The sequence below is a fragment of the Mercenaria mercenaria genome, chromosome 13, assembly GCF_021730395.1.
Source record: "Mercenaria mercenaria strain notata chromosome 13, MADL_Memer_1, whole genome shotgun sequence".
NCBI lineage: Eukaryota > Metazoa > Mollusca > Bivalvia > Venerida > Veneridae > Mercenaria > Mercenaria mercenaria.
In genome coordinates, this window is record NC_069373.1 from 70,322,081 (window position 1) to 70,335,036 (window position 12,956).

General features: G+C 37.3%; 1 protein-coding gene across 1 annotated transcript in view; it reads left to right on the plus strand.

Annotated features, from left to right (window-relative positions):
* Positions 1-12,956, plus strand: part of LOC123529236 (scm-like with four MBT domains protein 1) — a 68,153-nt gene that overhangs the window by 20,952 nt on the left and 34,245 nt on the right. The window contains 4 exon segments of the mRNA XM_053522203.1: positions 1,925-2,168; positions 9,167-9,264; positions 10,106-10,352; positions 10,709-10,791. Coding sequence (XP_053378178.1) covers positions 1,925-2,168; positions 9,167-9,264; positions 10,106-10,352; positions 10,709-10,791 — 672 coding nt within the window.

Genomic DNA, 12,956 nt, shown 5'->3' on the forward strand with positions numbered 1-12,956 from the left:
TATTTTGTAATGTAGCATCATTTAGTGGTTCTCTACCAAGTTTGTTCAAGTTATCCCTCTCGGGTCAAATATGGCCCTGCCTCAGAGGTCATATGGTTCATATTGTTAGGCCGTCCAACTGATCTAAACACGATTAGTAACATTAGACTTGTACATGTATATTTTTGATCGCATAGAACCAAAAGTTACATCAACGATTTCGACGCGCGTATTTTATGTCAGACCTAAACACGGTATTAAACGATAGCCCTACCTGTTCTTGATCAATCTATATCGGTGATCCGCTTGGAATACTGTTATTTAGAAAGATATGCGAGAAATACTTCGCTTATATCGGTCTTTCGCTCCGCGACATTGTTTACTTCCGGTGTCACCGTACGTTTAATGTAACGTCGTTTCCGATTGGACAGTAGCTATCTCCACGTACGTCACGTACCGTTGTCGTATGCGGAGCTGTGCTAAAACTATAAAAGGCCCGTTTTTCGGCTCCTCATTTGTCAATCTTTCCTCCACCCTGAAGACAGTAACCCCTATGTTAAATGCATAAAAATCGGCTCCACAAATATCAATTTATCCTGACATAAGCATACTGTATAAGAGTCATAGAACAGTAACTTCTGGAGATATGTGGAATTTATGAATACTTTGTAAACTACTGAATATTTTATACTTGGAACTGCTGGAACTTTATATCTGAATAAAAGATGTGTGACTGAACACTGATTTTGCCTCTTTGCTAGAGATATAGGTACAATGTCATCACTCTTTGTCCGAACCCAACTCAAGAACTGTTCCCGGTCCTAGGCAGGAGTGCCGGCGGAACAATATAGACTTATATAGGGAAAAACTTAGAATCTTCATGTCCATAACTTACATCATTCAAATTTGGACCACATGGACCACATGTATAGTTTTGAGTGGCAAGATGAACCTTGACATGAGTTGACCTTGATCTTGACCTAGTGACCTACTTTCACATTTTTGTACCTACAGCCTTCAAATTTGGACCACTTGCATAGGTTTGTATACTGAAAAAAACTTTGACCTTGTTATTGACCTAGTGACCTACTTTCACATTTTTGAAGGTACAGGACCTAGTTTCACATTTCTCAAGCTACAGCCTTCAAATTTAAACCACAAGCGTACTTTTGTGTACTGAAATGAACTTTGATCTTGAGATTGACCTAGTGACCTACTTTCACATTTCTGAAGGTACAGGCTTCAAATTTGGACCACTTGCATAGTTTTGTGTTCCGAAATAAAATTTGACCTTGATTTTGACCTAGTGACCTACTTTCACATTTCTCAAGCTACAGCCTTCAAATTTGAACCACATGCATAGTTTTGTGTACCGAAATGAACTTTGATCTTAAGATTGACCTAGTGACCTACTTTCACATTTTTGAAGATACAGGCTTCAAATTTGGACTGCATGCATATTTTTGTGTTCTGAATTGAAATTTTACATTGATTTTTATCTATTACCTACTTTCACATTTCTCAAGCTACAGCCTCCAAATTTGAAGCATATGCATAGTTCTGTTTACCAAAATGAACTTTACCTTGAAATTGATCTAGTGACCTGCTTTCACATTTCTCAAGCCACCGCTTTCAAATTTGGACCACATACACATTGTTTTGTACCTAAATGAAATTTGACCTTGATTTTGACCTTGAGCTAGTCTTGAAATTTGGAACATTCAAAAATGGCTCAGTGGCTGGCGCCAAGATCAATCTGTAATCTCTTGTTAGGTTAATAGGTTAAAGGTCAAGGTCAGATTAAACCAGAATGGTAGTACTTTTGTTTACAGTGAGCATATAATTTCTGTTCCTTGTGCAATAACTAAATGCATCAAGGGGGGCATTTCGTGTTCGACGAGCTCTTGTTTTTCTTTTAAAATGTAAAAAATGCAAATATTTTCAGGGTGCTGGATGCAGTCCAGTTGACCAATTGAAGTGTGGTATGAAGCTAGAGCTTCAGGATGTACTGAACCCCCTGCATGTCTGGCTGGTCCAGATCCTTGAAAATGTTGGGGGACGGTTGTACCTTAGGCTAGAAGGGACACAGTCTGCCTCGAAACATTTCTGGATGTTTTATCTAAATCCAAGACTTCATCCCATTGGCTGGGCCACTGAGCATGATGGTTGTGTCTACAGACCACCTCAAGGTATTTAGTATAGCCCAGAATTTGTTGGTTTTTAGCTCACCTGTCACAAAGTGACAAGGTGAGCTTTTGTGATCGCGCGGTGTCCGTCGTCCGTCCGTGCGTCCGTAAACTTTTGCTTGTGACCACTCTAGAGGTCACATTTTTCATGGGATCTTTATGAAAATTGGTCAGAATGTTCATCTTGATGATATCTAGGTCAAGTTCGAAACTGGGTCACGTGCGGTCAAAAACTAGGTCAGTAGGTCTAAAAATAGAAAAACCTTGTGACCACTCTAGAGGTCACATTTTTCATGGGATCTTCATGAAAGTTAATCAGAATGTTCATCCTGATTATATCTAGGTCAAGTTCGAAACTGGGTCACGTGCGGTCAAAAACTAGGTCAGTAGGTCTAAAAATAGAAAAACCTTGTGACCACTCTAGAGGTCACATTTTTCATGGGATCTTTATGAAAGTTGGTCAGAATGTTCATCTTGATGATATCTAGGTCAAGTTTGAAACTGGGTCACATGCGGTCAAAAACTAGGTCAGTAGGTCTAAAAATAGAAAAACCTTGTGACCTCTCTAGAGGCCATATATTTCACAAGATCTTCATGAAAGGTGGTCAGAACGTTCACCTTGATGATATCTAGGTCAAGTTCGAAACTCCGTCACGTGCCACCAAAAACTAGGTCAGTAGGTCAAATATTAGAATAACTTTGTGACCTCTCTAAAGGCCATATTTTTCATTGGATCTGTATGAAAATTGGTCTGAATGTTCATCTAGATGATATCTAGGTCAAGTTCGAAACTGGGTCACGTGCTATCAAAAACTAGGTCAGTAGGTCTAAAAATAGAAAAACCTTGTGACCTCTCTAGAGGCCATATATTTCATGACATCTTCATAAATTGGTCAGAACGTTCACCTTGATGATATCTAGGTCAAGTTTGAAAGTGGGTCACGTGCCATGAAAAACTAGGTCAGTAGGTCAAATAATAGAAAAACCTTGTGACCTCTCTAAAGGCCATATTTTTCATTGGATCTGAATGAAAATTGGTCTGAGTGTTCATCTTGATGATATCTAGGTCAAGTTCGAAACAGGGTCATGTGTGGTCAAAAACTAGGTCAGTAGGTCTAAAAATAGAAAAACCTTGTGACCTCTCTAGAGGCCATACTTGAGAATGGATCTCCATAAAAATTGGTCAGAATGTTCACCTTGATGATATCTAGGTCAAGTTTGAAACTGGGTCACGTGCCATAAAAAACTAGGTCAGAAGGTCAAATAATAAAATGCCTTGTGACCTCTCTAGAGGCCATACTTTTCATGGGATCTGTATGAAAGTTGGTCTGAATGTTCATCTTGATGATATCTAGGTCAAGTTTGAAACTGAGTCAATGTGGTCAAAGACTAGGTCAGTAGGTCTAAAATTATTAAAATCTTTTGACCTCTCTAGAGGCCATATTTTTCAATGGATCTTCATGAAAATTGATCTGAATGTTCGCCTTGATGATATCTAGGTCAGTTTCGAAACTGGGTCATGTGCGGTCAAAAACTAGGCCAGTAGGTATAAAAATAGAAAAACCTTGTGACCTCTCTAGAGGCCATATTTTTCATGAGATCTTCATGAAAATTAGTGAGAATATTCACCTTGATGATATCTAGATAAAGTTCAAAACAGGGTCACGTACCTTCGAAAACTAGGTCAATAGGTCAAATAATAGAAAAACCTAGAGACCATATTTTTCAATGGATCTTCATGAAAATTGGTCAAAATTTTTATCTTGATAATATCTAGGTCAAGTTCAAAACTGGGTCACATGAGCTCAAAAACTAGGTCACTATATCAAATAATAGAAAAAACGACTTCATACTCAAAACTGGGTCATGTGGGAAGAGGTGAGCGATTCAGGACCATCATGGTCCTCTTGTTTTTATGCCCCCTCCCCCCAGTTTTGTGGCAGTATATAGTAGTATCCTTGTTCGGTCTGTAACTCGGTCATCCATCAAGGGATTTTAATATTACTGTGCACAAATGTTCCCATAATGAGACGATATGTCATGCGAAAGACCTGGACCCCTAGCTCAAAGTTCGAAGTCACACTCAGGTCAAGGGTCAACGGGGCTTTTGTCCTGTCAGGTCTGTAACTCTACCAGAGCTCCAGATAAGCTTTTGGTGCAATTGGGTATTTACCCATCACTTTTTATCTGAATTGGGTATTGGAAATCTGAATTGGGTAAAATAATATCATTACCCAGCCTTTTCAGAAGTAATTGGGTATTTGCTAAAATCAGTTTGATATTTCACCAATCTCGCACAAATAATGGAGTATCATTTGCTTACAGTATACATGGTATATATCATTAACCAGGATTTACTAACTACTTAAAAGTACTTTAATGGCACCCTTCAATGATTGATACAAAAATGTATTTAGAATTGTAATGAAATGTGATTAATTAACAGTACTGTCTAAATGCAGTCGGAGATCAATTCATCCACAATACTGAACGATGTGTTCACCGCAATATGCGTTCTCCCATAAGATGTCATCCAGTATCGGTGACACTACATCGTCACAAACAGATAACTATCATTGTTTAACAGCAAAATATCCCACTTATTTGTTTGTTTGTGCTGCAACAATGTTTTTTTGCGACCTCTTTACATTTTTTCGGGGTAGAATTGTTTACAAAGCATCCAGAAAACACCGATCAGCCAACTGAATGGTTCTGTGATTTTTCCGATAAATTGCAACCTGTACTGCGGTAACGCATAACCAGTCAGTTGTCTAGCGATAAAGTCTCGTACCCGTTCTAGTAATAAGGAAAATGCGCTACGCAAGCGATTTTTTATGAATTGGGTATTAGGAATTTTAATTGCCTTTCAGTACGCGTACTGTATGAATTCAATTGGGTTTTCTGCAATTTTAATTGCGTAAATACGCAAATACGCAGCTTATCCGGAGCTCTGACTCTACCATAGATCAAAGAATTTCAATTTTGCATGGCACAATTGTTCCCCATAATCAGACGATGTGTCATGTGCAAATTCAAAACCCTAGCTCAATGGTTAAGGTCACACTTGGAAGTCAAAGGTCAGTAGTGTTTTTTTCTCGCTGGTCCATAACACTGTCGTCCTTGAAGGGATTTTAATATTACTTGCCACAAATGTATCCCATAATGAGACAATGTGTCATACATGACACCCAGATCCCTAGTAGCTCAAATGTAAAGTTCACACTCTGAGGTTAAAGAAAATAGAGTTTTCCTGTCCAGTCTATAACTCTATCATTATTGAAGTGATTTTAATACTTCTTGGCACAATGTATCACATAATGAGACACAACGATATGTGCTACACCCAGTCCCCTATGACAAAGGTCAAGATCTCATTTGGACTTCAAATATTAGTAGTATTTTTTTCCCTGTCTGGTCCATAACTCTGTCATCCGTTAAAGGATATTAATATTACTGGACACAGATTTTCCACATATAAATGAGACAATGTGTCATTCACAGCACCCAGATTCTGAACCCATGTCAAGGTTACTCTTGGAGATCATAGTTCAGTAGGATTTTTTTCTGTTTCCCAGACTGAGGCAACTTGTCATGCGCAACACCCAGACCACTAGCGCAAAGATCAAGGTCACACTATATGAGGTCAAAAATCAGTAGGGTTTTTTCCTTGTCCAGTCCATACCATAAAGGTTACAAAAAATTTGACCAAACATTTAACAAGAGATTACAAATCAGTTACCACTTCCTTATAAATATGGCGCAGTTGTTTCTTGTTTTAGCTGTTTGAGCCAGGGATTTTGGGGATGGTACCTGTTCCAGAAAATTGGGGGAGGGGGGGTGGGGAGGGGGGGAAGCAAACAATATGGGGTTAAAGTAAAGGAAACTGATGCAGTGCTACTAGCAGATGTGGGTGGGGCAGCAGTTGTGATACTCAAAGGTTTTTTGGATAATATTTGTAGATCTCAGTGTTCACAGTACTGATTTTTTGTTGTGTAAGAGTGAATCAATTAAAAAAAAATTTTTTTAATTCCAACATTAAGTCAGACCTAAAGTTTAAAGTTCCCTGAATTATTGTAGTAATGTTGTTTAAAAACATTTCAGGGAGTTGTGCTGTGTTAATTAGTTGTTTGACTTAAACTGAATGAATAAGAACACATAATATTTCTAATGCAGAGGGATGTGGTTTATTGACAGGCAGTTAAATTACAAACATAGATACCTCCATATATTCTTTTTAGCTCACCTGTCACATAGTGACAGGGTGAGCTTTTGTGATCGCCCTTCGTCCGTCGTCCGTCCACAATTTCTTGTCTGCACGATAAAGGTTTCATTTATGATTTGATTTTAACCAAACTTGCACACAACTTGTATCACCATAAGATCTCGGTTCCTTTCTTGAACTGGCCAGATCCAATTATGGGTTCCAGAGTTATGGCCCCTGAAAGGGCCAAAATTAGCTATTTTGACCTTGTCTGCACAATAGCAACTTTATTTATGATTTGATTTTTACCAAACTTGCACACAACTTATATCACCATAAGATCTTGGTTCCTTTCTTGAACTGGCCAGATTCCTTTAAGGGTTCCATAGTTATGGCCCCTGAAAGGGCCAAAATTAGCTATTTTGACCTTGTCTGCACAGTAGCAGCTTTATTTATGATTTGATTTTTACCAAACTGGCACACAACTTGTATCACCATAAGATCTCGGTTCCTTTCTTGAACTGGCCAGATTCCATTATGGGTTCCAGAGTTATGGCCCCTGAAAGGGCCAAAATTAGCTATTTTAACCTTGTCTGCACAATAGCAGCTTCATTTATGATTTGATTTTAACCAAACTGGCATACAACTTGTATCACCATAAGATCTTGGTTCCTTTCTTAAACTGGCGAGATTCCATTATGGGTTCCAGAGTTATGGCCCCTGAAAGGGCCAAAATTAGCTATTTTGACCTTGTCTGCACAGTAGCAGCTTTATTTATGATTTGATTTTTACCAAACTGGCACACAACTTGTATCACCATAAGATCTCGGTTCCTTTCTTGAACTGGCCAGATCCCGTTATGGGTTTTAGAGTTATGGCCCCTGAAAGGGCCAAAATTAGCTATTTTGACCTTGTCTGCACAATAGCAGCTTCATTTATGATTCGATTTTAACCAAACTGGCACACAACTTGTATCACCACAAGGTCTTGGTTTCTTTCTTGAACTGGCCAGATTTCTTCATGGGTTCCAGAGTTATGGCCCCTTAAAGGTCCAAAATTGGCTATTTTGGCTTTTGCAGCCATATAGAGACTTCATTTATGGTTTTATTTGATACAAACATCCAAAATAACTTCAACAACAATAACTCTTGGATTCCATGACAAATCAGATCCAAGCGTAGGTTCAGAGTTATTTTATATCTGATTACCTCCCCTGATTGTGATCAAAATGGATTTATATCAGTAAGTACTTATAGTACTTATTTGAAATTTCATTATTGTCATTAGTTGGACTGAGCCAATAAGGGTAGATAACTACGGACTGATTTTATGTCAAATTACCTCCCTTTATTTCAAATTAAAATGGGTATATCTCCGTAACTAATGAAGATACTGATCTGAAATTTCATTTATGTCAACAGATTTATTTGGCAGATCCTTCTTTTCTTCACTTACAATAAAAAAATTTTTAATTACTTCCCTTTTACGTTACTATAAATAGCTTTTTAAAATTTTTAGCTCGACTATTCAAAGAATAGTCTAGCTATTCTACTCACCCTGGCGTCGGCGTCGGCGTCACACCTTGGTTAAGTTTTTGCATGCAAGTACATACAGCTAACATTTAAAGGCATATAGCTTTGAAACTTATTTATTCTTTTTCTAGGTCAATTACCAACCTCACTGGGTCAAGTTCCATAACTCTAACATGTATTTTGAGCAAATTATGCCCCCTTTTGGACTTAGAAAATTCTGGTTAAAGTTTTACATGCAAGTTACTATCTCCAAAACTAATGCAGATATTGAATTGAAACTTCACATGTGTCTTTGGGGTTATAAAACTAGTTGATAGCACCAAGTCCCAAAACTCTGACCTTCATTTTGGCCAAATTATGCCCCCTTTTGTACTTAGAAAATTTTGGTTAAAGTTTTGCGTGCAAGTGCATACAGCTATTACTAAAAGGCATATAGATTTGAAACTTATTTTTTCTTTTTCTAGATCAATTACCTACCTCACTGGGTCAAGTCCCATAACTCTGACATGTATTTTGGCCAAATTATGCCCCCTTTTGGACTTAGAAAATTCTGGTTAAAGTTTTGCATGCAAGTACATACAGCTATTACTAAAAGGCATATTGATTTGAAACTTATTTTTTCTTTTTCTAGATCAATTACCTACCTCACTGGGTCAAGTCCCATAACTCTGACATGTATTTTGAGCAAATTATGCCCCCTTTTGGACTTAGAAAATTCTGGTTAAAGTTTTACATGCAAGTTACTATCTCCAAAACTAATGCAGATATGGAATTGAAACTTAACATGTTTCTTCGGGTTTATTAAACTAGTTAATAGCATCAAGTCCCATAACTCTGATATGCATTTTGGTCAAATTATGTCCCGTTTCGAACTTAAAACTCTTTTGATATTTAACATTTTGGGTAATAATTTCCTGCTTCTGTGACAATATTTCGAATAGTCGAGCTTGGCTGTCTTACGGACAGCTCTTGTTATTATTGGCCGTAGGGAAAAACCGAGACCACTTTTCTGTGGTACAACATGGATGGTACCTCCAATTTGTAGGTGTATTTTGACATATCTGTACCTTGTAAGAATTTTTTTTTCTTTTTGGTTAAATTTCTTCCCTTTGTTGTTACTGTCCTTTGGACTTAGATATTTTTTCTGAGGACCTTCTTGTCCTCAAGTGCAATGATAACAGGTGAGCGATATAGGGCCATCATGGCCCTCTTGTTCATTTTTGGTTTTGTTTTGCTTAGCCAACTGATCATGCTTGAACTAATTTCAGATATTTATGATGAGCAGACAGACGACAGCTGGGCAGAGATACTGCAGGCAGCTCTCAAGGAATGTGAAGATGAATGTGTACCTGAAGATGTTTTTAAGGTTAGCCTGTGTTGTAGCTTATAGCCTTTTAGTTTATATGATGAAGTGTCTGTCTATGTTTTGAATGATTTGCCAGTTCTGTTTTAAGTTCACCTGCACACAAAAGTTCTTGAGATCGTCATATGTCCATCATCAACAGTTTGACTGTTAACACTCTAGAGGTCACAGTTTTGGCCCAGTCTCATTAAAACTTAGTCAAAATGTTACCCTCAATAAAATCTTGGAAAATTTCTTTACTCGGTCACCTAGGATCAAAAACTAGGCCAGTAAGTCAGTTAATAGGTAAACCATCTTAACATCCTAGACACCAAACTCTGCTTGATCTTCAAAAACTTTTGCCAGAATGCTCTTGGCCACTTCATACCAAAGATGTGAAAAATGGTACTACTAACTTCCTGGCTTTGTATTTTGCATTAAGAGGATAGATCTAGGACTGGTGAGCAGGGTGTCGGTATAATGTGTCTGAGTGGGTTAACATATCGTATATATGGAGTGATATTCATGTGAGGCAGTGTTGTAAAGTTGGGCATTGTACTATCTGCTACAAGTAGTATATATGACTGAAAAAAATGTTAAAAAAGATCATAGACCTGAACTTGCACAATTTGAAAAGCACTGTAGTTCTTATTATCACTCGAGTTGAGATTGCTGCAGTAGCATTATATAGAGCTAGTTTCAAGTTACGAAACTTGGTTTGAAGGTCAATCACCAAATGCAGCCTTGCTGTTTGTCTGTTTCAGGAGTGAGCTCAAATTCAACTAATCAGATACTAGATTCCTTAGACTGGTCTCAGTCTTTTCCTTTAAATCTTGGATTTGAGCAAACAATTTGAATTTTTCAGGATCAACAAGAACTGAAGCCACATCAGTTTGCCCTCGGAATGAAACTTGAAGCGTTAAACCCCGGAACAAACACGATTGGTCCAGCAACAGTTACAAAGGTTATAAACAACTACTACTTTATTGTTGAAATGGATGATTTGAGGAAGGAGCATCAGAGTATACAGATCTGTTGTAACTCAGAATATCTTGGAATATTTGCTATTTCCTGGTGTCAGTGTAAAGGAATTCGTCTCAGTCCACCTTTTGGTAAGTTCCTGTTCTTTGAAAATAGTTTTTTTGTGTGTGTGTGGGAGGGGGGGGGGGTGGTCACAAAATTGTGAACAAGATGCTTTCGAAGTGTTAAAAGATGCTTTCAGGCTTGATGTTTCACTTGTTGATATATATGTAAGATATTTTCAAAATTGGAAAAAAAGCTTTCAGGTGGGATACAGTGATTTTGCTCTACTTATTCAGTTTATTTGGATTTTATTGAAACCTTGTACCTTTTATCGGATCCCCACAGACTTTCTGTGGACTCTTTGTTGCATCTTAATAATTTAATATGTAAATGTTGTTACCAGGGATGGTTACAATGATGCTTTATTTAGAAATATGTGTTACAGGTTGGAGTGGAGGAGACTTTGTGTGGGGAGAATATCTGTCTATGTGTAATGCTAAAGCTGCTCCAGAGAGGCTATTTCACTCTGTAAGTTATACTTTCCTCGGTTTATCAGTCTTACATTTTTAGCTCGACTATTCGAAGAATAGTCTAGCTATTCTACTCACCCTGGCGTCTGCGTCGGCGTCGGCGTCACACCTTGGTTAAGTTTTTGCATACAAGTACATACAGCCATCAATTAAAGGCATATAGTTTTGAAACTTATTTTTTCTTTTTCTAGGTCAATTACCAACCTCTCTGGGTCAAGTCCCATAACTCTGACATGTATTTTGAGCAAATTATGCCCCCTTTTGGACTAAGAAAATTTTGGTTAGTGTTTTACATGCAAGTTACTATCTCCAAAACTAATGCAGATATTGATTTGAAACTTCACATGTGTCTTCGGGGTTATAAATCTAGTTGATAGCAGCAAGTCCCATAACTCTGACCTTCATTTTGGCCAAATTATGCCTCCTTTTGGACTTAGAAAATTCTGGTTAAAGTTTTGCGTGCAAGTACATACAGCTATTTTTGAAAGGCATATAGATTTGAAACTTCTTTTTTCTTTTTCTAGATCAATTACCAACCTCACTGGGTCAAGTCCCATAACTCTGACATGTTTTTTGAGCAAATTATGCCCCCTTTTAGACTATTTTTAAAAGGCATATAGATTTGAAACTTCTTTTTTCTTTTTCTAGATCAATTACCAACCTCACTTGGTCAAGTCCCATAACTCTGACATGTTTTTTGAGCAAATTATGCCCCCTTTTAGATTTAGAAAATTTTGGTTAAAGTTTTACATGCAAGTTATTATCTCCGAAACTAATGCAGATATTGATTTGAAACTTCACATGTGTCTTCGGGGTTATAAAACTAGTTGATAGCAGCAAGTCCCATAACTCTGACCTTCATTTTGGTCAAGTTATGTCCCCTTTTGGACTTAGCAAATTCTGGTTAAAGTTTTGCGTGCAAGTACATACAGCTATTACTAAAAGGCATATAGATTTGAAACTTATTTTTTCTTTTTCTAGATCAATTACCAACCTCACTGGGTCAAGTCCCATAACTCTGGCATGTATTTTGGGCAAATTATGCCCCCTTTTGGACTTAGAAAATTCTGGTTAAAGTTTTACATGCAAGTTTCTATCTCCAAAACTAATGCAGATATTGAATTGAAACTTCACATGTGCCTTCGGGGTTATAAAACTAGTTGATAGCAGCAAGTCCCATAACTGATATGCATTTTGGTCAAATTATTCCCCCTTTTGTACTTAAAACTCTTTTGATATTTAACCTTTTTGGGTAATATTTTCCTGCTTCTGGGACAATATTTCGAATAGTCGAGCTTGGCTGTCTTACGGACAGCACTTGTTCATGTTACAGCTTACCTGCTGCAAGTATTTGTTATTTGTAAAAAGAGGTATATATTGCTTTGCTGATGTTTGTTGTTAGGTAGGTCCAAGTACAGTAAAAACACTTTAGATCCAGATGTCCAAAATCCAATTTTCAGAGGATTCCAGTTTTAATGCCCCCAAAGGTGAGCATATTAAAATCGCACAGTCTGTCCATCTTTGTGTGCATCTGTCCGTGTAAATTCTTGTCTGGGCTGTAACTCTGCTATCCATAAAGGGATTTTGAAATAACCTGGCATATATGTTCACCATAATGAGAATACATGTCATGCGCAAAACCCAGACCCGTAGCTCGAAGGTCAAGGTTACACTTAGAAGTCAAAGATTAACAGGGTCTGTTTCGTGTCCGGTCCATAACTTTTGCCATTGATGAAGGGATTTTAAATTTACTGGACACAAATGTTAACCATATTGAGGTGGTTTGTCATGCTTATGACCCGGGTCTCTTTGGTCAAGGTCAAGGACACGAAATCGTGTGTTTTTTTTGTGCAAACAACATTTAATTACAATTTATTAGGTTTAATGTCTTACTTGTTGTTTAAAAATCTGCTTGGCTTCTTTGTGTCATATATTATATAACTTTTGTAACATTACATTTAAAATAACATAAATCATTTGGCAATAATAATTTTATTTGAATTTTCAAACCACTTAAAATCAACCATTGAGACAAAAGGAATTTTTTCTCCTAAATTAGCATAGAATTAAAAGAGACTAGCACCTATAAATCATAGAACATGCATCATGTGGAGATTGTGATTTTGTATAATATTATGTCTACAGAAAGATTCTTTACCAAAA